The 26726-nt window shown below is 40.9% G+C and overlaps 1 protein-coding gene across 4 annotated transcripts in view; it reads right to left on the bottom strand.

Moving 5' to 3' along the window:
* Positions 1-26726, bottom strand: part of ebf2 (EBF transcription factor 2) — a 46513-nt gene that overhangs the window by 10823 nt on the left and 8964 nt on the right. For all 4 annotated transcript variants that reach the window (XM_084728873.1, XM_084728875.1, XM_084728874.1 and 1 more), the window contains exons 5-6: positions 26315-26388; positions 23896-23964 (exon numbers count right to left, since the gene is read on the bottom strand). In XM_084728873.1, coding sequence (XP_084584999.1) covers positions 23896-23964; positions 26315-26388 — 143 coding nt within the window. The remainder of the gene's footprint in view (positions 1-23895; positions 23965-26314; positions 26389-26726) is intronic.

Raw genomic sequence — 26726 nt, 5'->3', positions numbered from 1 at the left:
GAGAGGAAGGTGGAATAAATAGGAGAGTGAGGGAGACTACGGAGAGAGACTCCAAATCCCAGGTGTACACAGTTCGGCAACACAGCCCGCTGCCATGGCAACCGGAGCTCTGCCGCAATCCCAAAGTCCCCATGCTGAGAGGCAAAGACAGCGATGGGAAAGAGAAGGCAACAACAAGAACACATTCCATCACTGAAATACGGCGAGGAGGGAGGAGGGAGACTTGGCAAGGTGAGGCGCAGGAAAGTATAGAAAGAGGGCAGGTGCAGACGAGGCTGAGAAACAGAAATTAGGCAGAGGATGTGTGTTAAAAGAAAAGAAAAACATCCTGGAAGTGATGTGGCTGTTGGCAAATATATAGCCCTCAAACTAGACATCCACATGGCTTCACAGAGAGCACAACTCTGTCTTAGCTATGAAAAACACATCCATTAAAAGAGCAATATATAACAATTTTGCACCCAGAAAGAGTACTGGAGTCCAAATAGCGAGTTGGCGCCATAGATGTTATATTAAGGGGCTGAAATCCTATTTAATAAATGATCTATGGTTGAAAGGAGTTGCTTACTCCTGCCCCCTCCTCCACAGGAAGCTCAGGCAGGCTGCAGGAACACTGCAGGAGTGCAAGAAGAGCCCGACATTGAAACTTGACAATAACAGTGAGAACTACACTGTAGGTTTATCAGCTCTTAATAACTGTGAACTGTCTGTCAATGTAAGTTCAACCTGTTATCCTGAAAACAAAAGCCCACTTCTCTGAAAATACACTCCGGAGTTAAGTTCAGTGACTGCCTGCCTTCTGTCTGCCAGACTCCATTAACATATCGTTAAATATAAGTGTTGAAAACATCTACTCCTTCTAGATTAGATTATTAATGACTTCTTACGGCTCATAAACAGACACTAAGTCATTTAGTGAACATTCGGCATTAATTCTTACTCTGATTAATGTGAAACGTGCAAACGATTGCATGAGTTACAGGCCAGAATCGACATTTCAAAGGACACCACAGCTGTAGTATTGTTGTCATCACGGTCATTTTATGATTTATTACAGTAAATATATTACATATTTCTCCTTTAAGCAAACAACATCAGTGCAGGACAAAAAAAATCTGCAGAGGAAAGAAGGCAGCGGTTTTTGGGCTACATGGTTAGCTGCTCCGATCCCACCCACACTGTGCTCTCTGCAAATATAAGTCATCTTAATGGAGAGTCGTTGTTTGGAGAGGAACTTCATATTGGCCCCACAGCCCTGAACCCTCCCATTGAATACTAATCTCTCCCTCATTCTGTCAGCTTTTACTCGCTATTCTTCCATCACTTGCTCCAGCTTCCTCCCCTGTGAACAGGACCTGGCTCGAAACTAGCTCTCGGTTCCAACAGTGTGTCCAATATTTCTTGATTTGAGCTATTTCGTCGGAGGACAATCAATATTGTTGTTGGCAGAGGGTGATTTTAATTTATCAGCGAGTGCTCGGACCTCCAACCTCAAAGCTGCATTGTAGACCTCAAGTTTTGGGTGGAATCATGTAAAAGGGCACATCTGTACCTCTCCCACTTCCTTCTATTTTTTTTCTTCATCAGCGTCTGACTTCCTCACAACTGACATCATGACAGTATCAGTGTAAAGGGATAGTCTGGATTATTTGAAGTGGGGTTGTATGAAGCAGTTATCCAGTCTATTGCCCATAGTAGATGGCGGAAAAGCTGTTGAAGTTGTTGAACCATTGCTGTCTTGATCAATTTATTTGTTTGTGTGACTTGTGTTTTAAAAGGTTACAGTAGTTTGATTCACCAAAGTCACACAATAAGAACAAACTAACAGATCCAGGCAGTCGTACTTCAGCAAACTCCTGTGTTCTGCAAGATAAAATTACTGATTTCGTTTGGTTGGTTTGGAGAAAGTGATATTTGGCTCATATAACCATAGTTTCTCATGACAGAAGGCTGTCTGATGGCAAAATAAAGTGGTGAAAATTATAGCATACTCTTAAAATGATATTAATTTCTTCTTGGTGGATCTTCAAATAATCCAAACTATCCATTTGCACTGATTTAAAGTCACATTATGACACAGGTAAAGTTTGTTTCCTGACTATGAAAAGGTATGATTATGAAAAGTGTTTGGTTTCATTTTACTGCCTTCTCTGAGGGTCGAGCTGTATGTATGTTTTGTCATTCACAATGATTCTTAGATTATGGCTCATGTTGACAGGCTATAGTGTTCATTATTAAGGAGGTAAGTCCACACAGGGACCACTTTTTTTTTTTGTTTTAATAACCATGTCTGTGTCCTGGCTGTGGATCAGCTACAGTCCTCTCGTTGCCACTCACTTGTTGGCCACTTAACATTCATCTAACCAGCAGTCATCCTTCATTTGACTGACTGACATGATAAAACTTGCGGTGATGCCTCCGATAGTGAAATCACAACCCTAATTGAGAGGTTGTCTCCATCCATCTCTGGCTTTGTGCACTTTCTGAGGGTTCTTGACCTTGTTTGTTGACTTCTTCTCATCATTCCCTGTTTGTATGACACCAGATGCCTCACACACACACACGCACACAAACACACACATATTCACATGCATGCATGCACACTCTAATACACCGAACCCCCCCCCCACCCACCCACCCACCTTTGCCCCCCTCCCAAAAACCCATTGAGTCAACTTTTCACCCCCCTCAGTTCGGACGCACACAGCTGCAAATGCTGAAATTAAAGCGAGACATTGACGCATATATTAGCATGCATTAGCCGCTTCCCCCTGCCCACTTAACATGCAAATCTCCCAGCCCCGTCGCCTCGCACCTTCTGCCACACATTCATTTGCTGAATTATAATTAGACTAATCTTGCATAATTAATAAGAAGTCGAGGACCCTCTGTTTTTTATCCCCTCCTCTATTGTGGTTGCAAAAGTTTAATATTGCTGTTGTTTGTTTTTGTTTTGGTAATGTAATACACCCACACACCTCCCCATCCAGAGGGAAGAGATGAGGAGAACATGCAAAGAATCGGAGGTGATCCTCATGTCACAGGGAAATTGCAGAGAAAAGGCTATTTTCAAAGAAATCCACGAGCTTAAGTGTGTTTATATTTAATGTGCGACTTGTTCTTTACATTCCCAGGATGTTTTATTCTATAAAGCAGGTGATTATGTTTGTTTAAAACACTGTTAAGTGCAAATAAAGCTAATGGGAAGCACATTTCAACTTTTAAACTGTCAAATATGTCTGTAGTGATGAAGAAATTGTTTTAAATTGCAAATTACAAGCACAGACTGCATGCAAAAGGATTGTTCTCTGATTGCAGAAAAGTAATATCTTCCTGTGGTGTTAGATTACAAACAATTATGACACCAAAACGTGATGAGAGAAAACTCTTCATGTCTTTTTTTGTTCCACATTGATGACAAATTGAAGGAGTAATTGAATTTCACAGAGTTTGCTGTGGCCAGAAGTTTTATCTTCCACCACATCTACCCTCCACAGACACACTTAAAACAGGAAACACAAACAAAACATAGACCCGAGTCTTAAACCTTGGGATCATTTTCCACTGCGGCACCACAGGGAGTCTGTTTTTTCTTTTCTGTCTTCACTTCTGCATCTCAGTCAAGGCCTGCAGTCCCTTTTGTCTGCATCTGCTTCAGTTCCCAAGACTAAACACAGGCCACGCAGCGTGAGGCGACGGTCGTCCCAATGGTGACGACTTGCTCAGCTAAAACTAGTTCAGTGACCAAACCAGCAAGTCACGACACTGAAAACAATAGCGGAAGTTCAGTTTTTGTAAATATTTCACCCCTTTGCATGTGTGGAGCCTCAGTTTCATGTTTCTCCTCAGTCTACCGGGGCATCTGTTACACATAAGTGTTACACACTATGCTTTACATATGGCCTTAATCATGCAACGAGCACCTCAGCAGCTCAGGACCCCTAACAAAAATTTTCATAGGCATTCATCAGCACTAATCACTGTTGACACAAACTGCCTTTTCACATAGACATAAAACACATCGCCCTCTGTGCTCATTGTAAATGAAGGTTTAGTGGTAGAAGTGCGAGAGGCTTTAATCCAGAGTTTAAGTTAGTTAGAGAACTTTCTCCACTCGCCTCCTCGTGTATGTTTGGCTTCCAATTTTGGGTTACTGCACCAAAGATGACAAATTTATGTTTTGATATACAGGAGGGGAAATTTTTAGAGAAAGAATGAGGAGGAGGATATTGTTGTAATTTTTGTTCAGCAGACGTGGATGCCCTGCTGCTCAGACGAGGCAAAGAAGAGTAGAGGAGTGAGGACGGACACAAAAAGAGCTGCCCCTCTTCACTGTAAAAAATCATACTGAATTTTTCTCTTCACATTAACTTAACATAAATATACATGATTTTCTTGTCCAAGTTAATCAAATTTTAATCAAACACTTGAGAACTTAAGTTACAGCAAATATGACTGGATGTACTGTAAAGAGTTCAATCAATTCATTAAATTAAGTTTCTTAAGAAACACCATCAGCATATTAGCAGACCTCCCAGAATGCATTGTGTGAGAGTTAAAACTCTCCTGGGATGATTATTTTTTATTGTTTTAAGAAACATACAGTAAAAAATTGCCTCTGATACACTTTAAGGCTATAATATGTAATATTTCTGCATTTAAATTAAACACAAAAGACATATATTATATATTTTGTTGTGTACTTTCTGTACTTACATTATCCCTAATGTTTACAACAATGTTTAAACGCAGATAAATCTGTAAACTTATTCAAGGTAACCATGCATTTCTTGCTAGCTGTTGCTGGCTGCTACAACTTCTGTGGCCGATATGTTAGAGCCTGACTTAAACTTTAATATTACTTTTCCATGGTTGTTTAAAAGTGAAGATAAAAACTCCCATGAGTCCATTCTACTTTACAATGTAATCACTTCACCTTTACTGTATTGTTTTAATGTGAAAGAGAATTTACATATTGTACGTTCAAGATAAGTCATGCTTGTTGTCATTTAATAACAAATTTAATAAATGGAATAAAGTAGCTCCAACAGGAGCAGCTGCAGCTGTGAGTACTTGTGAAATGAAGAACTGACTTTTTAAACTGAGAAAATGAAAAAGAAATCAAGTTTATGCGTAATGTTTGTCAGTGTGACTGAAGAGTTGTTGGTTCAACTTAAAATCGTAAACTTTTTAAACTTATTTCTGCAGATATTTCTGTAATATAGTAAATGATGATATATTATTATGGCTAAAGCTTTCCTACAGTGTAGAAAGTAGCTCTGTTAGTTTCACCTTTACCTGCTGCAACACTGTAAAAATCATTCAGTAATTTAGTTTAATCTTTTCTCTCAAGTTTTACAAAAAAATGTATTTGTTTTGAATCATTAGTCAGTCAACTAAAAAAAAATAAGGCAGTCCAGATGCTAAGTTTTTTAAGTTAAAGCATTTTTTACAGTGTCTGGACTAACGCAGTGTTATACTTTCATGTAACTCCAACCCTCTCATAATGCTCAATAGCTAATAATTGTAAGAAATAATAAGGGGCAGAGCAATAGAGGAGCAGAGAGATGAGGAAGAGGAGAAGCAAAGACAAAGGAAGAGAGAGAGAATGTTGATGTCCTGTATTCAGGGCCATCACTCATCAGACATCCCCTCCATCACCCCCCCACCCACCCTGAAAAAACAAAACAGTGTCCTGACATCGCTGTGGTGGAGGGAAGCTGAGGGGAGGGCAGGCAGGCAGGGAGGGAGGAAAATTAGGAAACCAGATGTGAAGCATTAAAACATACTGACATGCTGAGGGCCTTCCTCTGCCACACTCACACACTGAGAGCACTAACTCATACAGCAGCAGGCCCAGATGCATGCACGTATGCATGCATATGTCACACACACACTGGCCATACAAACCACACACACTAAAACACACACACTCATGCGTGACTTCACAGAGAAATACACAAAGATAACTTATGTGCACAATCAATCATGCAGAATTATACACATTAGCAGAAATGATGCTTCAAAAACAAATGTCTAAAAGTCGTGTGTGTGTGTGTGCTGGATGATTTTTAATAAAACATGTAGCTGCAGCTCGTGGCTATGTGCTAAGATTTGAATAAACCAGTGTTGACCTATAGGAAAATCTACAGATGGGTCGTCATGCATCAGTGTATGGATATGCATCCAATTAGTATATGTACCCCGGCCGATGGATGAACGGCTCGGGGGGAGGGATGGAGGTGTTTTGTTTTCCTCCATGGGGAGAGCTGTGTTTGGGGGATGGAACGTGGTGGTGGAGGTGGAGTGGTGGGGGCTTTAGTAATAAATACCCCTGGACTCAGGTCCCCTGGCAGACTGGAAGCTAGACTGGTCACCAGGGTTAACACCCGGGGCACATGACCTTTGACACTGCTAATGGGGCACAGAAAACCCTCCACGAACTGATACCCCCTCTGTCGCATACCACCACAGGACCTTTCACACCAGCCTCCCGGTCCAACCTCCACCTCTCCACCTCCTCCTCCTCCTTAAAAATACAGGGATATCTGTGGCATCAGCTTCACTGAATGTCACACAGCCAAACTAACTCGACAGCCATCTTTTATCACATTTTTGTGACCGCTTTTATGATCAGGCATCAATAAAACAGCTGTTTTTTTAATGATTTTTACATGATTGTTACAGTTGAAGCCTCTGTCCACTATCTACTGATCAGCAAATGATTGAAGTGTTATTGAAGTAAAAGCACCAATACAACAATGTAACAATACTCCGTTACAAGTGAAAGTCCTTACTCAAGTAAAAGCACATAAGTTTTATCTGCAAAATGTACAAAGTAATGAAAGTAAAAGTACTTGTTATACATCTGAATATCTGCAATCAGTGCTGTTCAGTGGCTTTTACATGACTGCACCTTTATATATACAGACGTTCTTGGTCTGCTGCCACAATACCTGTCTTTATCACTGCCGGACAGTTCCCTATGCGTTCTCATGACTTTTTTATGCTCTCTGTACCAAATGCCTGAATAGAAACTGGAAAAAGGGTTTTGGGATATTCTGCACCCTCTGCATGGAATATGTTGCAGAACTCAAATAATTAATCTTGCTGAATGCTTTTAAAGTGAAAATATTAGAAGCATTCCTCCTAATTTGCTGGTTAACGATGCCTAGAAATTTCTCTTTATGAAATGTGAGTTTTCAATACTTGTTTAAGTTTTATGTCACCCTTTGTTTTCTGTCTTTAACTTTGTGTTCTGAGTGTTTTTGCTCTACCTTTAAAATGATATTATTAATCTCAAAGGGACCCTCCAGGTTAAATAAAGGTTAAATTTAATAAAAACAGATGCATTTTTTAAAATAATGTTAGATATTATAAGAAATATATATATGTTTTTATGTAAAAATTATCATCCTTAGTACACAATAGTAACGAGTGCCTGCAGCAGTAATGTCAATAAAAAGCACAATATTTTCCCCTGAAATGTAGTATAATATTTACATAGTGGCAGAAAGTGGAAATGCTCAAAGTACCTCAAAATTGTACTTAAAGGTACAGATTTGTCCAAACTGTTAATAAATGCACCAGAAAGATAGATGATTGTTGCGTCTCATTCCCAGGACATCAAATACTGATGTTTGAGTTGGTAAAATGTCCTGACCACAGCAAAATAATAAGAAAATAAGGAAAAACACACAGAGGGCAGGGTCTCTGCAGACACAGACACCACCGCACACATAAATGATTGGAGGGGATTTATGAGTCTATACATACAAGTTCCAACTTTATTATGTCATCTCTGCCAAAGTTTTATATGCTGGTACTTTGTTTACTATTTTATTTGAACTTTTGTCAAATAAACTAAACTAAACTTAAAGTTGAAAAGTCCGACTTAGTTTACTAAATAGAACAAGAATCGGTTTTTTTTACATTCCTCCAAGTAAGTGATTGGAAAAAGTATCAGCTAAAATAACTGTACTGTAACTAGAAAATCCAAAAGCCGTCTTACTGATCAGTGGATAGAGAATCAGTAAGTGAATGGACTCCAGGTATTCTCTCTAGCAGACAGCCAGCACATGGAGGAGCTCAGCTCTTCTTTATAAATGTTGCCTGCTGGATCGGCAGTGCCCTTCTTGGCCTCTTCTTCTCCGCTGCCTCCCAGGCTGGCTTCACCCCCGCAACCCTCCACCCCGCCTCTAAACTTGAGAACTGTGACAAAGCTAAACATTTAAACCACTAGCACTGATTTATAGAGCTTGGTAGTGCTGTAAAACCTTCAAGGCTTGCCACCGCAAAAGTGAGTGAGACACGGCGGAGCTGAGAGCAAGAAAGTGGAATGATGGGAAGGGTACACAAGAGGCACTCGAGTGTTTCAATGAGGTTTCTCCTGGGTGCTAAAGTGTTTTACTGCATAACCTCTCGCTGCTGGCTGCTAAATGTGCATTTCGACGATTTAAAATGAATTAATGTTTCAGTCTCCTGAGCCAAGCAAAAAGCAGAGATTGCATACAAAGCTCAGCCACATGGGAGCGCGGTCAGCCTGCCAAATAGACGGATATGGATATATTCAGAGTCTGGAGAACATGAATTCACAACCAGGACAGGGAATAGAAGTCCCATCAGTGGCCTCACCTCTCCCAGCATGCTCGGCGTGTCCTGAGGGACAAGGATTCAAAATATACTTTCGACTGTCAAATGGAGACAGCTGAATAGATTTCAAACATACCAGAAGGTCATCTGCAAAACCCCACCACTAATCTTGCTTCGCCAATACTCTTTCAATCAATCACACACTAATCAGATCTACCAATGTATCAAAGCTCAACCCAAACCTTTCCAAGAGAAGAACAATGAATCCGGGATGGATGCCACTGAGAGGAAAGAGAAGCAACAACAGAAGGAGAAGAGATGTCTTCTTAATTAGCCAGTAATGATAAGATCTGACAAACAACATCTGTTTCCAGAAAGAGAGAGAAGGGTGGAGGAGGAGGAGGAGGAGGAGGAGGAGGGGGGAGGAAGAGAGGAGAGGGCGGGAGGGATGGAGGGATAGAGAGAAGCAGCTGAGAAACCTGTGAAGCCTAGACAACAGGGACCTGCTTGTAAGAAAGTAAAAGGGGGGAGCGCAGGGGATGTGTAAGGGAGGGAGCGCTGTGTAGCGTGACACAATAGAAGAAGAACGGAGGATGTGGAAGTGTAACAGAAAGTGAGAGAAAGACAGAAAGGGGAGAGAAATCTGACAAGGTTGAGGGAGTCGAGGAGCCAGGACGAGTGTATGACAGACAGAGAGAGGAAAACAGATCAAAATGAGAGAAAGAGGAGGGAGATAGACAGACAGACGCAGGGAGAAGGTGAGCTGGATAATGGTGCTGCAGGGGAGAGAAGAAGAAGAGGGAACGAACGTGTGAAGAGACGGGAATGGAATCACTCAGAGGTCCAGGCCGGCTGTAATTTACTGTCCGTGGCTAATACACAGCAAATGTGTGGAGCCGAGGACCGCGAGAGGAGAAGGGGAGCCGGGTGATGGGGGGGCTGCAGGGAGGGCACGCTGACTGTTGGGGCTCTCAGCATGCCTGCTGGGAGCCTGTCAGCAGTCACATCACCCCCTGCCCTCAGCCCTGACAGATTCATCAGAGCCATTACACACACACACACACACACACACACACACACACACACACACAGTGACGCACACACATATGTATGCATCCAAAATAATATGTTGACTCTGCAACAGTTAAAGGCATAATTTGGGTTATTTGAAGTGGGGTTGTATGAGGAATTTATTGATAGTTAGTGTAGCAGCGAAGCAGAGAAAAGTACCAGCGCAAAAGCTAAGCAATGCACTGCTGTGGACACGGTCAGCAACAAAAGGTATTTCAGCTGCTTAAAAAAGGTCCACTCCAAACAATCTGTCAGTTTAAGTGTACACAATATTTAGAATACTTTCACCACTTTACTTTGGCCACTGACCTTTATTTAAGTGGCCAAAATACTCTTTGCTTCTGAGCCCATCCAGTAAGGATGAACCCAGATCTGAATACTTTATCTGAGAGGGCACAAATAATGCAACGGAAACAGCTTAATATTAAAATGTTATAATATGTTATGCATGTATAATATTCTAGTTTTGTGAACTGCCACTTAAAATCATTCTAATCAACTGAATTTGTTACTTGTTTGTTACCTTTACTGTACAAAATCTTTCAATTTATATATATATATATATATCAGTTTCTTATTGCTGAGTGTGCCCCATTTAAAGGTGAGGTGGTGGGGAGGCAGTTCATAAAACTTCATTTGGTTAAAAATAAAAATATAAAAAGAGAGAGAGAGAGATAGTTCAAAAGTTGAAAGTTGAAAAGTATAGTATTAAGATGTTGAAATACATTTCATAATTCATTATATGTCAATATTAAATCATCCTGAAGGCACAACAATATAATTGCCAATGAATATATAATTTAGAAAATAAAACATTTTCCCTCTTTAATATGACTTCCAGTATAAATCACACCCACATCTGGTCTTCTAACCACAGTGACTATCGATAAGTACCTAATACAACCTCACTTCAAATGATCCAAACTATCCCTTTAAATTGCTGTTGCTCTTTTCCTTTAACTTTTCTTTTTCCTTCATGATGAGAAAACCACAACATCTGTTGGATTAACGATTCAGCCAGCGAAACACAAAAGAGCCAGCCATGATTACTGCTCTAACTTTATATACTGAAACTCAGTACACAAGCCTGCACTCCATGCCACATTCTTTTATTTACCCTGTGTAATTAAAGTGCCACTATTGTTATCAACTTTATTGTATGAAAACTGTATCGCCACAATATCCTCAGCTGCTTTTTCCACGTCCCACAGGAGGAATAACTATTGCCTGGAGCATGAGCCAACAGAGATACTTAATCAAATTCTATTTAAGAAATAGCGCAGATGTGTAAATATTAGTGTTAGGAAATGTTTTCAGAAAGTGAAAGGGTGGAGATTTTTCAGAGAAATCTAACTCCTCAGAGACATAAAGTCCGTCCAGATTCCAGATAAAGAGACAAACAAACAAACAAGGTGGCTGGAGCGGGGCCGGCCAAGCACCAGGGGGCATTGTTAAGTCATTAGTGAAATTTAAGACCTTAACAGAGAAGGATGGCTGCTCCCCATTATACACACAACACACACACACACACACACGCACGCACATACACAGTGATGGAAAAAATACCTATACATACATATCTACATATGTTTCACTTGAGTAGAAGTAGAAATACCATATGAATACTCAAGTTACAGACAAAAGTCCTGAATTATGACTCCTGATTATGCAGAATCGCTTCTTCAACAGTGTTCTATTATTATAGACGAGGGGAAAAAAGTGTTTTTGAGTGTAAAGAAGTAAACATTGGATAGGATTAGGGTTTACAAAAAAGCCTGCGATATTTTTAAGAAAAAGTAAGCGCAGTTCCAATTGTATAAATCAGTTTTATGTTTGTTTTTTGAGTTCCTCTTTGAGTCGCTGTGATCTACACTGTGGCTTTGTTTTATTGTTTTTACTCCTGTTCCTTGGATTTTATTTCATTTTTCTCTCTTCTTTTGTTTTTGGAAAGCACTTTAAAACCTTGTTAAGAAAAACGCTATATAAATTTAGTTTATTATATTATTATATATATGATCAACCTATATGCTAAAACAGTTAATTATCAAAAGGCTGGTTGGGATGGGGGCAGTTGTAACAGTTCATCAAAATGATGATGGTTTCGGCATTGTGTGCATGGAATACTTTGCAAATTCAAGGCAAAAAGAAGTGTGGGTCAAGTGTGTACGTTGTCAGGTCTGGGCCCACAAAGCCTGCAGTCCAGGGGCAGCTATCTGCCTTTACCAAAACCATGACAGTGACTGAACCCTTACGTGGCACACACACAGACAGTCCACACATGTAAAGTCTTTTTGTCACTTTAAATAGTTGACTTTATTTTTCATTTTTCAATAAAGTTCTTTCACAAATTGGATAGTGTGGATCTTAAATTGCTAAATTAACTCATAGTGTTACATCTTTCTCCAGCTAGTGTTAAAACTCATCCCATAAGTGGGGTAGGTTGTAACAACGACACAACGGATTGTGTAGCAGATGTCCAGGTTTGTAGCAGACAAATACGGGTATCATGAATCAAAGTTTGAGACCTCGAGCACTGAATTACCGACCCCAGTTTCCCCTACTCAAGTAAATGTACTCAGTTACTTTCCGACACCCCACAGGCACACACCCTCACAGCTCCACCCACAGCAGCAACATCCAGCCAAAGAAAACAGCCCTTGTTCCTAAATACCACTGCAACTGGTCTCTGACTGCACACCCACCCACACATATTCACACACAAGATCCTGATTACACTGATACAAGATCTCCTTACCAAATAAATGGCAAACGCAGGAATTTCACATGAAAAATAAACCCACAGACAAGCAGCGAACGTCACACACACACACACAAACACACACAGAGTGCTCATTTGCTTGCGATCTGAAGTACCTCTAAATCACTCTAATCTGCCCCCTTCTGATCCTCTGAGTGCCCCTACTTAATCTCTACACCACCCAACCAAAGGTGAACCCTATTAGTGGCCAGACAAATGGTTGGGTTTGCCCCAGCTACTCTGCGAGAGTGAGGCCTTTCAGGGTGCCATTCAGCTGCAACTCAAAACTTCTAATCCACCCCCCTCGTCCACCACCCGATCCTCTCCGCATCCCACCCACTCTAAAAGTCCCCCTGCTGTTCCTCCACATTAGCCCATTGGTAGTCCATTCCCATTTCCTGTCAAAACATTTCTCTGTTTCCGACTGCCCCCTCTGTAGGCTCTCTAAAAGAAAACAAACCAGGCCTACTCTTCATGTCAGGGTTCAAGCCTCAACAGCTAACACAGGCCGGAGCAGAGCAAAGGTGACCAAACACAAACTCGGCTCATAACCTACCACTCATTATACACTTCCTGTGCACACTGGATGCTGAGAGCTTATAGACACTTCCTATCTTCAGTCTTGACTTATCTTACTGCATCCTCTGGTTAGATTTAGGCAAGAAAACTATGTGGTTAGGTTTAGGACAAAAATTAGTTGGGTATGTTCAGGAAAAACTCAAGGTTTATGGTTAAAATTGACCCTTTAACATCATTAGAAAGTCTGTCAAACAATCACACAGACACAATGTTGAGGCAACAAGAACTGGCCAATCACAGTTCAGTAATAGTAGCCAATCACAAACTATAATTACCATGGTTACCAAGTTAGGAGGTGTCTGTGATATGGCCCTGGGATCTTCCCGGTTCACATGAAACCAGATCGCAGAAAGGTCCCTGAACTCATTTTCACCAGTCTAACTCTGAGAGACTGAGGCTCTCACTGTTTGAAGCTCTACCTGTCAGTGAGTTTGATATTCTAGACATTGCATCGTCTCTCCCTGTCTGTCTTTGTGTCATTCTCTCCCTTGCATCGCCCCAAGGGAGGAGCCATCCCCACGGTCCTGTGCCAGCTGCTCAGTGGTCCAGCCTGTGTGCCGCTCCGCTGTGTGAGGCGGTGTGCACTGGAGCCTCAGGGCCCTGTCGCCACGCTGCCTGGCCCCCAGCCTGAGGGGCTCACTGACAGGGGGTCTGGAGGGACTGGACAGTGCTGTAGCCCACCAGGGAGAGACCTGTGACAGCGGACTGGAGGGACCAGTGTGTCTGACTTTGTCTCCGTGCATGTATGCACTGTATGTGTGACAGACAGGTAATTTATGCATTTTAATAACAGCACAAGTGTGATGTTTTGATTGTGAGTTGACCTGATCAGCCAGTGGAACAAAATATAATAACTTTGACGTTTACTGGTGCTGATACTGGTTTTTATTAAAGTTGGGGTAGGAAGTTTATTATTGGCGTCATTGAGCAAAATCTTCATAATAACCTTTTAGTGTAATGTAATTCAGGTGCTCTGAGAGAAAACTAGACCTCTGTCCTTCCTCTTGGCTCTGTTTTCAGGTTTTAGAAAATCTAGCCCGTTATGGTAGACTTTGACCAATCAGAGGCCAGTAAGCTAGTTAAGTTGTTGAGTCTCAGATACACTTAGGGTTGGTGGAGAGTCAATATTTGTTGACCGGGGAACCAGGGAGCCTCAATATTCAACTGTCTTTCTCCAAAATTGCTTTCTGCACCATTAAAGTCATTAAAACTATATACTGGGATATAGCAAACATAGTTTGCAAAGTATATTAAATTTGAGGTTACCATAGCAACATATTTCATGCTTTAGTAACACTTTCGAACAATTGGTGTAACACCATAAAGTAAAGTGACTGTATGCAAATGTAAAATGGATTGCCCTGGATGAATAAAGACACTACATGTAGGGATTGATACCCTCTCCTAATGGAGCACATTACCCCCAGTCTACAGCTGTGTCTCCTAAAGTCCAATCCCAAATACAGCAATCTATGGTTACAATGAAGTCTTATAACAAAATTACCTGGAGACACACTGGCTAACAGGCCTGGTGAAGCTGGCTGGGCCAGTCCCATCCTCAGTGGATAAAATAAATACAGAGACAACCACAATATATCTACAAAACTAGGACTTGAAATCAAAGGTGTTCCCAACAGGACAAACTACATGTAGTATCCTTTAATGCAGTGCTTCTCAAATGCAGATACTTGTACCGCTATGGGTATTTGGAAGTACTGCAGGGCATACATTTTTTTTTAATTGTTAATTTTAAAAAATCATAAGCCACCCATAATTCTTTAAATGACTATACTATAACTGCAAATTTAAAAGTTCAATTAAACTACACTTTATATTCAGTATTTCTATTTTCAGTCCAGTCGTTAACAGTCAAAAACTGTCAAAAGCCATAAAACCTTACAGAAGAAATGAGCAAAAAACCACAATCAATGTGAAAACAGTGAAATCAGAGCCCAGAAAATGCCATCAGTATCAGGAAGAAACTGTTTTAATGAGATTAACCTCAACAAGCTGACACTACTGGAACAGAGCTTTATTGTACTGCCCTTTTTTTTTTACTTCCAAAAATGTGTTGTGCAAGTCAGGAGGTACTTGGCTGAAAACATATTTCAACGGGGTTACTTTACTGAAAAAAGTTTGAGTTCTGGAAATGTCACAATGAATCATTATATACACATCAAACTAGTGGCAGATTATTTTGAAACTATGTTCAATGAGAATACAATGCTCTCTCTATAAATGCTCATATATCCAGTTTAATGAAATTGTGTTTTGTGCATGTGCTATTTATCTATGTTTCTATTATGCCAAAAACATACAGTGTATATTTATATGGGTTGCGTATTTCAATGCATTTCTGAAAGGTCACAGCTTTCTTTTCTAGCCAAATAAGAGCTTATTGAGAATGCAATATTTCAGCGTATGTGTTTGTCAGGCATCAAATTCACAATATGAAACAACAACGTCTTCACACAGGAGCCAAAGGTGGAAGCAGCACTGACAAAAAATAACAAACATTAAAGGGAAAAAAAACATAACCTAAAACCATTTCTTCTCTGATAAAGTGTCAAAACATTCTTTGAAATGTGAAATGCTACTAAAATGGGATCATAGATTAGGTGTTACTCCTCTAACTAGCCAACTCTTCCCATCATAGAGACGCCACAGATTTAACAAGTGATCCATCACCAGCAGCAATAACCATAACTGAAGATGAGTGTCAGTTTGCAACAACTTTGTCAACATCATCTGCAGCTCCTTCTGCAGCCAAATGGACAAGAACAATGCACCTCCTCCACATCCTCCATAAGCCGGATGATAGAGGAGGAGAGCAATCCACAACAGACCATTGTGCACTCTTTTTTTTTTCCAGTGACTTCTCACATTAAGTCCTCCTTACTGATGGTTTGTCCCGCCCCAACATCCTGTTTCAGACTAAAATACTTCAAACCAGGAGAAAAATGAGAAACTCAAATCCATTTCACAGGATTCTCATTACTTCTTGGCTTCAAGATGGCAAAGTTCATGCCAATCACATCGCTGATTTTCACCTCTTAAAAGACTTTCAGACAAATCATCTTTAAAAAACCATGACAGAGAAGGTAACGGCAGTGCAGGTACAGCATGCCAGTGTAAACAGAGAAAGCTACACTATCACTGAACAGCCACAGAAAAGTCTTACACTGGGAGTATGAGAAACAATCTCCTAAAATGACATTGTTGTCTCACACATAAAACTCTCGAGCGTATATATGATGACCTAACAGGGCGACTTGGCGGCAGTGCATGAGTATGCATCTGGGAGAGGGGAAGAATTCGACCCCTGACACAGTCCAACAAATGTTGCTGCATTTATTCTTTGGCTGATAGTTTAATGTTCTTTTCCCAAAGACTCGCAGCCTGTATTTTCTTTTCGGTTAGAGCTGAAGAAGGAGGAGGCCGCTGTTCCCCACCATCAGAAACGATCTGCTCTGCTGTAAGAAGAACAGATAGTGAAATCAGCCCTACAGAAGCACAGAGGGAAGTGGCCCGCAACGTCATATTCTGTTATTTTTTAAAATGAGTTTGAGACAGGCAGGCACAAGCAGGTGGATGAACTAACAGATGGTCGGACTGGCTCTGTGAGACACCACACGGGTTGAGAGCAGACATTTACATACAGCAACAAATGATATCTGAATAGTTTATTGTCAAACTGTCCAGACAGTGTTAATCCGTAAAGAACTATAAAAAAAAAAAAAAACATCCACACATTTACGGCGCCGCAGAAATGAGACTCTGTGTGCATGTGTGTCTGTATGTTACCACACTCTAAGACAGGCCTGTTCAAATGGAGGCACATGGGCCAAATTCGGCCCTTTAACAACCCCAGTCCGGCCCTTTTTCATTCTTGAGAGTTTGAGAGGGTTTTAACTGATAATATTAAAAAAAAAAAAATTAAAATATTAAACATTATTGGAGAAATCACATCAGCCAAGTCACTGGTTATGTCTGTTGTTCCAATTGTGAAAAAATAAAAAGGAGCATCATTTTACACATTTAAATTCTTAATTTTACAGGTGAGGCATATGTCATTTGGCACTTTACTTTTTTTCAAATCTGGCCCTTGTAAAAAGTAACCTGAAACCTGGTGTAAGATGCCTTTTTACAGGAAAAGTAGGTTTGAGAATTATTATCAGCATAAGGAATTAACAAATAATAGTTGCAATAACAAACAACTAATCAACCAGGGAATTTTGTAATTGAGCTGAAACTAAAGCTATCTACTCCACATCGATCAGGACAAAACACAAAAAACAAAACAAAACCTGCACCGACTAGTTGAAAACGAAGCTGTGGTACATGCACATAACTAGAACCAGGACCACAAACAGATCAATACAACCCACAACCTATAAGATTAAGAGTAATGGATTCCTCTTAGAGCCAAGCATCTGAAGTCAAGCCATCGCCGGGGACAACTAATCATTGTTCAAATAGTAAAATGATCAACTTTAACTGTTTAAAAGAAAAAGAAATCATAAAAAACTACAGTGCAGGTGGTGATTTTGTTCTTTAAGTCAGTGTAGAAATCCATGCCTGACATGCATGAATATGTGCAAGCCTTTGTGAGCTCATTTTGAATCTAGGGGAGGGAAGAGCCATATTGACAAGATTGGAAAATTCCTATTGATTATTCTTCTTTTCTCTGAGCGCAGGCTTGTTAAAAAAGACCCCTCTTGGAAACACGATCAATTAGTGAGATAGTGCTTGCCATTGATCACCCCCCCACCACCACCTCCATGGATCCCTCCACACACTCCTTATGACCGGTTATTGATCTCAGCTTTCCTTAGCCAAATATAAAAGCACGCACTCACACTGAGCAGCGCTGACCCCTCCCACCCGAACCACACCGTCTAATACTAATACTGACATCTGCTTGTCTCCATTGTAAACCTGTGGTTCGCTCATAAATACAGAGGCCAGCTTTGGCCCAGAACCAATATAGTTTCTCACAGGTCAGAGGTCAGCATGGCAATAATCCCACCATTAACAGATCTGCTGGGGTTAATACTGAGAACTTCTCAGAGTAGACGACCTTTACGGAGTGAAAGCAACAAAAGGTTCGTGAAAAATACCAGAATTATACAGAAGGCTGATTATATTTTTTATTTGTTGATTATTGCAGCAACGTTCTCAGTTTCATGAGGTGAAACCAGCAAATTTTTTTTTTTTTTTGCTTAAGGGCTTAAGGTAACAGTCCACCCCAAAATCAAAAGTAACTCCAAATATAAAACAAGCAAAATATGGCATACTTTGTGTTTGATAAGTTAACTTTTAAAGTGCATATATCTGTCTCAGGGCATCAGTGTAAACCTATTAATAATAATAGCCTCCCAAATTTTATAATCTAAACATGGTTAGTCAAGACAATCCACAGACTTTGTTGTGAGCAGTTTTCATGTAGTCATGTTTCATAATTTTATAATAATGGCAATCCAGCTGCCAGAAGTTTACTGTAATGACAAAGGGACATTTGTTGCAGTGGTAGGCCATCACTTCTGTAAAGAGACACTGCTTTTGAGTTTTTCAAATGTATTTTTGGTGCTTTGAGCACCAAAAGCAGAGTGTTTAGTTTTATATTTATTCAATTTGTTACTGTTGTGTATATTTTATTTTTTGTTGTGATCGGGACTTCAATGCTTTTTTTGTTGTTGTTCTTGTTGGGGTTTTTTTTGAGTACCACAAACTTCCACCTTGTTCCATTGTATTGGAGAGAAGGCAGACATTTCTACAGCCAATATGTCAAAAACTTTGCAACTCACACCAAAACAATTTAGATGGATAAAAAGCACTACAGGTCACTGACCCTTTAATAAATGACTTACACAACCAATTGTGTATCAAAATTTGCATCAATGAATTCTCAGTGTTTCAGCACTAATTGGAAAAAAATAGCCACACAGTATAAAAATATTATAGCTAAAAAAATAGAATTCCAAAATTGTGGAAACACTGACTGTATCAGTGTGAGGAGTTAGTGAAGATTTATGATGATGACCCCCACAGGAATCATTCTATCTATCTGTCTATTGATCAGTCATCTAACCAATCACTACACAAGCCAGTCCATCAGTCAACGATAAAGACACTCTCCAAACATAGATGTCACATCAGGGCTGAGAGCATCGCAGTTCACCAATGTTAAGATGAGACAATTGTAAAACTATTATACCCAGCAGGCAGCGGGGCATTAGATAATTCTCTCCCATAGGCAACTTAAGAGTCATCTCTTTGTCAACGACTGCCCTTGCCCTCTTCATCCCCTCGGTCCCTCCACCCCTCCATCCCTACACCCCTCCCCACGGATCAGCTGTGATCTCCTCTCTCCCCTTTCACTCAAATCAGGATTAGGGAGAAGAAGAGGAGGTGGAAGAGGTGGAAGGGGAGGGTGCAGCAGCAGCAGCAGGAGGAGAGGGGGGAGAGAAAACTGAAACAATATGGAAAGGAGATTAGAAAAGAGGGGGTTTGGGCCGTTTGGGGAATTGCAAACTCCCTTGTGCTTGGGTAGGTGTCCTAATGACACCGCCTAATTATGGCAAAATTAGACAGGCTAAAGGGAGGGAGGAGGGGTGGTGGTGGAGATGGTAATGTGAGGGGAAAAGAAGAAGAGGAGCGAGGGAATTAAGCAATAGGGAGCGAAGAAGAAGAAGTAAGTGCACAGTAGGAGAGGAGAGGGGTGTGCAGAAGTACAGATATGAGGCGAGGCAGGAAGGCAGGGAGGCTGAGAGTGGGAGAAAAAAAGAGGAAGAGGAGGAAGAAAAAGGGTGCAAAGCAAAGCAGTGGCTGGGCGATAGGAGCGAGTGGGCCCCAGCACGCTGCATGTTAATTGGAGAACAGGTGTTGGGGCTGGGAGCAGGAGGCTGATTACTGGAGCCACAGAAACAGACCGTCTCACACACACACGCACACACACACACACACACACACACACACACATGCACATAGGCTGCACACACACACATACACACACATGAATAATTTAAGACCCAAGCAGTGACTAGGAAAAAGGTCAAAGCAAGGGTCACAAAGACACATACACAACTGCACATATACATCCATATACAGTACATACATAAATAAACATGCAAGGATCCGCACACAAACATGAACATATACACAAACACAAACAGTGTACACACTTAAACATAAAGGTGCTAAAAAGAACTACAAATGGTTCTTCAGCTTGTCCCCATAGGAGAATGTTTTTTTGTTCCTGGTAGAACCTTTTATAAAGGTTCCACTTTGAACTGTTGTGAAGAGTTCAAATTAGAATCCAACATAAAGGGTGACACCCAGAACCATCTGTGAAAGGTTTCACCCCCCAGTGAGAGGTTCTAAAGGAGAACCAATCTATGATGCAATGGTTCCACCCAGAACCATCTCTGGGGGTTCCATCTAGAATGTGTCCACTGCTGAAGGGTCCTAAAAAACATCCAGGGGATTTTATACCCTTTTATATTCTGAGGGTTTCATCTAGAACCTACCCAGAGGGTTCAACTGAGAACCTTTTTATATTCCAAGGCTTTCTTCTGGAATCCACTCAGGAGGTTCTACCAAGAAACCTTATATATTATAGTATTCTATGGCGCAATGGTTCCACCCAGAACCCTCTCTGGGAGTTCTATCTACCTATCTAGAATCTTTCCATCTTCTAAGGGTGCTAACAAAAAACCCATGTCGGCTGTTCAACCAAGAAACCTTTTATATTCCAAGGGTTTATCTAGAACATATTAAGGGGGTTCTACCAAAATAATATATGTATATATACATATATATATTCCAGAGGTTTCATTTAGAACCCACCCAGGGGGCACTGCTGAAAATCATTTTACATTCCAAGGGTTTTATCTCAGAAGTAGAGTTCTGGGAAGAACCCTTTTTTTTTAAGAGTGTATACATGCTTTGAAGATACACACAACACACTGTCAATCTTTTTACTGTTTCACTCAAGTGAGAAAGTGCACATAAGGTGGGATAAAAGGGCATAGGGCCACGCTAAAATCCCATTGGCTTATCAGAAATTAACTGGCTGCTAATAGGCTGCTCCCTGAGGAGAGGGATTTCGCAGGACAGTCAGGAGGGAGAAGCCCCCATCAGGACGGGATATGCCCAGTGTGATTAGAGAGTACAGTAGGTCAATGATTCCATTTAAATCAGTCCTCACACTGGCCTGCACACACACAGTCACAAAGAGATATAGATCGCTCTCTCCTCACCCAGTGACTCACAAACAAATTTGGAGGAGGTTTAGCCATGTTAGGAGGAAGTCTAAAAGGGTTGCGGAGGGAGTGATGTGCTACAGTAAATGAGAAAAGCAGCTGCTCCAAGGTATTCTGGGAAAATTCTAAAAGACAACAGCTCGATTTTTCCGTTATATGAAAACTATCTTCAGCAGAGATCCTTTGAGACACACTGTCAACAGCCAGCCAGCTTGAACTGAGGAGGGGAAAGAAAAGGGTCCTTGACGTATATGAAGTGAGTGTTTTCTAGACAGACTATTTGAGGGAAGCAGAGGAGGAAGAAGAGGGAGGGCGAGGAGATGAAGGTTGAGTCTATGACATCACAGAGAAAGTATTTCACATGCGGTCTGCTTATGAGCATTCATCACAGTGGTTAATGCTGGGCAGACAGAGCGAGACCTCCAAAAATCCCTCGGACGTGAAGGCCCTCACACATGCTGATTACGGTGGTGGTCATCCTCCTTTAAGGCTGATAACTGGCTGTCAGGGTGAACATTTACTACATATGTGAGCCTGTCTGGTGGTATGAGAGATCTGCATGCTTCTGATAAAGGAAATCTACGCTCTTGGCAGGTTTCAGGTGCAATGGCGGCTGTTAAACGTAATGAGTGACCAAACTGTAACAGATTCCAGCAGGCTGACGATAGATCAACAGATAAACAGAGAGCTGAGGAAACACATGGGAGACAGACACGGACACAGATACTCTCTACTGTACTGTAAATTACAGCCTGCTCGCATTGATGTAGGGCAGCCGCAATAACCACAATTCTGTAATACCATACTATAGAGAGGCCAAGTCTTGCCGCTTCTGGTGGACCAGCAATGCGCCCTAATTTCGTAAAACCCATGAGCAGTGGTCAATGGTGAGAGACAAATATTTATTTGATCCCATTTGAATTGTACTACAAATAACACATATGTTCTGCAATTTAAAATCTAATTTTACAAGTCAAGAAAGTCTCAGTATAAGACTGTTCAGATATGTAATTAGAAAGATTGTTTTATGTGAGCGGCGCTATGACTTCCTCCCTCCAAAACCTACAATGCTTGTGTGTTTTGGTACTGGAATGTAGTCAGATGGGCAATGATTCTTTCTAATTCTTCACTTGAAAAATTGTCTTTTTAATTAACAAACATCATATGTGAAATTCATGGCACAATCTAAACAGGGTAAAAAAAAAATTTAACTACCGTTCATATTATTTCGAAGTTAGGTTCCATGGGGCACACAAGAGAAGGGACCGCATGAGATGGTAAGCAATGAAAACAACTGCAATGTTAATATTTGTCTTTTTCACGAAGCCCTAGGTCCTTCTTGTTTTACACTTTTGATGAATGAATCAATTCTACCTCAGTGATACAAGCTCAGAATTAGCTGTCCGTAACCTGATTTCAAACATGGAGGCTGTACATTTTTCCATGCCATTATACTGTTTATTTTGTCAGTTAGTCAGTCTCAATTTAATACCAATGCCTCTATATGACCTATGTAAGTTATCGAGACTATTCACGAGTAGATTGTCTGTTTGTGATGAAATCACATGAAACTAGAATATGTTTAAATTTTCTCAGGCAAAGTTATGGTGAGCTGTACATTAGCCAATTAAAAGGAAGCAGGAGTAAATTTTATTTTGGGCGTTATGAAAGTTCCTTGTAGTGCTTTAACCTATTGAACTTGGCATTAGCGTGTTAAGTGGCTAATGTAGCTATTACCGCAGGCTGACGCGTTATTGGACAAGTGTTGCAATAACAGGGGGATCAAAAATCAATAAAATATGAATAGTAGATGCTTGCATGTTAAGGGGCTGATGTGGCTACTACCACAGGCTGATGCATTATAGGTCTAATGTTCTAATATTGAGGGGCAGTCGAGAGAAACTGTGTGAATGTTAAGCCTTATTTGAAGCCAACTAAATAATGAAAGTAGTAAGTTCTGTCAATGTTCTTCCATGTTGCTTTTTGTTTATTTTGCAGCAATTTACTTGATAGACATGGCTTGAAGGTAATGATATAACTGTGTGTAACAAATGGTCAAACTGCAGAAATTAAGTTGAAATGTGGTGTAACTATGACTAGTACCCTTGCTAGCTGCTCGCTGAGACCATAAATTGTCCACTGGGCGTTACTGCACCAAATTATTTCATTTTTCATAAATTAAGTAATTACCATTTATCATAAGTAAAGTAATAAGAAAAAACAAACCAAAGAATACAGCACATTGCAGGGGAAATTCTCTAACTGTGACAGCTCTACATAGAGGCAGTGTAAACTTCTTCTATGAACCCTTAGCCTTGTGTTGGAAAAATCAATATATGCACATAATATTTACATGTGAAAACACACACAAATATTAACACTAATGTAGAAATATATCCAGCCTACACGTTATGACAGAGGCTTCTTCTCTGCTGAATAGCTACACTTGTTACTTGGCTGTAAATGCAACAGCAGACTGTTGAAATCTCAGCACAAGAGCCCTCACCTCTCTCTCTTTCTTCATGAGTATGTAGGTGCATATTATATACAAAGAAAGGGCAGCCATTTAGTATGAAGAGGTGCTTGTTTGAGGTGGTGGACACAGAGTGGGACGTGGTTTGATCTCATTACCTGTCAATGATGACTGGGTCAGAGGGCGTCTCGTTTCGGTTGCCACAACTTTTCTTCTCACAGCAGCGACTGAGTGGGCAGTTAAAGAGACAGAAAAGAGGAAAAAGTCAGTGGTGGAAAGGAGAAAAAAAAAAAACAAATTAAACAGGAGGAGCCATCATTTGTCTGGCCTATGCACATCCACAGGCCCAGACTACTCTGCCCCGCGGTCGGCCAAGATCCAGGAGCACACAAAGGAGGCATGAGAGGGGAGGGGAAGAAGAGACAAAAGAATAAAAGAGGAAGAAAAGGTACAACAACACACCCTACAAACAGTGAGAGACCATTCAGAAGTGAAAAGCCAGCCAGGCAATCTGTCACATTGATTTCGAAATCAAACTCAACCCCCACGCAGCCTCATTGCACACACACATACACACACCGTCCCACAACATCCTACCATTCGTCAGCAGTCCTGTCCGAGGAGCCTGCTGGCCACCCCCCTCCCCAAAGTCCCCTTCACTGCATAACAAAAGTGCCCCCACCCCTAACCATCTGCCACCCCTACACCTCGCCTCACCCCTCTCGTGTCCCAGCTTGGCCCTGCCCTGCCCCCCTCCGCCCCCCTGTCAGACGGCCTCACTCCCCAGCTGTGACGCTTGCCCTCTGCCTCTTCGGCTCTGTTATTAGCCAGCTGTGAGTCACATTCGGGCATCTGCTGGCTACACAATGGCAAACCCCACTCTGTCTTAGCCCCTCTCCCCACGTCCCAGCCCCCTGTCCTTCCACCCTGCTGCCCCTCGAATCCTGGGTCACTGCCCCACTTCCAGACCACTCTCCTCAGCTCCGTCTTCATCCATAACCCCCAGTTCATTTTCTTTATATGCCAAATAATAAACAAAATTCTGTGTTCCCTAAGTCATGACTGGACTTTTAAAGTGATAGTTCAGATTATTTGATGTGATTTTAGGAGGTATTTATCGACAGTTAGTGTGTTACCTGCAGTAGATGGCAGACAGCACTCCCCCAATTTGACAGCATCAACATGTATTTTAGCCTTTTAATAAAGGTGCATCTAAAATCAATGTCAGTTTCAGTGTATGCTATAATTACAGTATTTTGACAGCTTCACTTTGCTGTCAGACATCCTTTTCTGAGATGAAAAATGTCACTCTCTCCAAATCAACCAAACTCCATAAACGAAATCAGTCATTTTACCTCACAGATCAGGAGTTGCTTGTCTACTGCTGCTTTGATCAGTTTGTTAGTTTGTGTTATTGTGCTACTTTGGTGAATCCGAATTACCCTTTTAAAACACTGAAAGCACACACTAACACAAACTAACTAACAGATGGAGACAGTTGTAGACCAGCAACTCCCATTTTCTGAGGTAAAATTACTGATTTCTCCCATGGGGTTTAATTGGTTTGAAGAGAGTGATATTTGGCTTGTATAGCCATGATCTCCCGTTGGAAAAAGCTGTATGATGGCAAAGTAAAGTGGTGAAAATATTGTAAATATAATATACACACAGAGTGGCTACAACACCACAAGCAGCAGTTCATTGTAGACCTGCAACTAATGATTATTTTCATCATCAATTAACCTGTCAAGTATTTTCTTGATTCAGTGATTAATTGTTTGGTCTATAAAAGATCAGAAAATAGTGAAAATGTCAATTTGTCCACAACCCAAAGATATTCAGTTTAAGTTTTTCATAAAGGAATAAAGAAACCAGAAAATAATCCCATTTTAAGAAATCAGAGAATTAAAATGGACATTAAATTAGTTGATAATTAATTTAATAATTGATTCATAATTGATTAATCGATTAATCATTGTAACTCTTGTTCATTGCTTCTCCAAACTAATAAAGTACACAGACTATCAATAAGTACCTCTTATAACCCCACATCAAAAGATCCGAACTACCCCTTTAACTTTCTCTGCTTTTATAACAACTCTCTGATGCTGAAAATGTACCACCACATTTTGTCTTCACATGCTGACAAAGTTCAAACATGATGTCTTGGCTAAACAGAGGAGCTGGAGTTACATTTCGTTGAGGGAAAGGAAGACTGTTTCCCTAACGTGTGTCTGCTGCTGTCAGCTGTGGTCTGGCTGCAAAACTCCAAACCAGACAGAGGAGAGGGGAGCTCCAGCAGGAAACAGGAGCTGGCCAGTGACATGCTGCGTTACAGCAGAAATCAGCGGGGGGTTACCACTGTAACAAGCATGATGACAGACAAGCTAGACTTACAGTTCAACCACAGTCTAGTTTTCAAAAAAGTTGAGCCCCAAGCGACGTCCCAAAACCACATTTCAAGCTGGCTGAGACAAAGCAGAGTGAAGGAGAGTAATGGATATTTGGATTTCATCCCTGCGGGTGAAAGCTTGAATGAGCAAATGTGTGTTTTTGTGTGTGTGTAAGAAGACTCACCTGCACATAACCTCGTGTGTGAGCAGAACTCTGCACATTTCTGGATTCTTGTTTTGTCCCTCGTATGAGATTGGCTGAGAGGAGGAAATGAGGAGCAATGGGACAGATTTAGTTTCATGCAGTTATCAATTATACTCTTACTGACATTGCTGAGGGTTAAATCCCCTTTAAGAAGACTTAAAGGGATCATTCAGAGTTTTTGAAACAGTTGTATGAAGTACTTATCCATAATCATTACATTACCTAGATGGTGGATTGGAGAGGCAGCAGAAGTACCAGTGCAGGAAGGTAACAAAGCAACAAAATGTATTTTAGTCACATCAAAAAAAACAAAACAGTATCACTTAATGTGTTTGCTATATTCAGAATGTTTTCACCAGTTTATTTTGCCTTCAGACAGCCTTTTCTGACA

This window comes from Lutjanus erythropterus, chromosome 10 (assembly GCF_056507025.1).
Source record: "Lutjanus erythropterus isolate fLutEry1 chromosome 10, fLutEry1.hap2, whole genome shotgun sequence".
Classification (NCBI taxonomy): Eukaryota; Metazoa; Chordata; class Actinopteri; order Lutjaniformes; family Lutjanidae; genus Lutjanus; species Lutjanus erythropterus.
The sequence above is the reverse complement of the archived record's forward strand: the minus strand, read 5'-3'. Positions and strand labels throughout refer to the sequence as shown.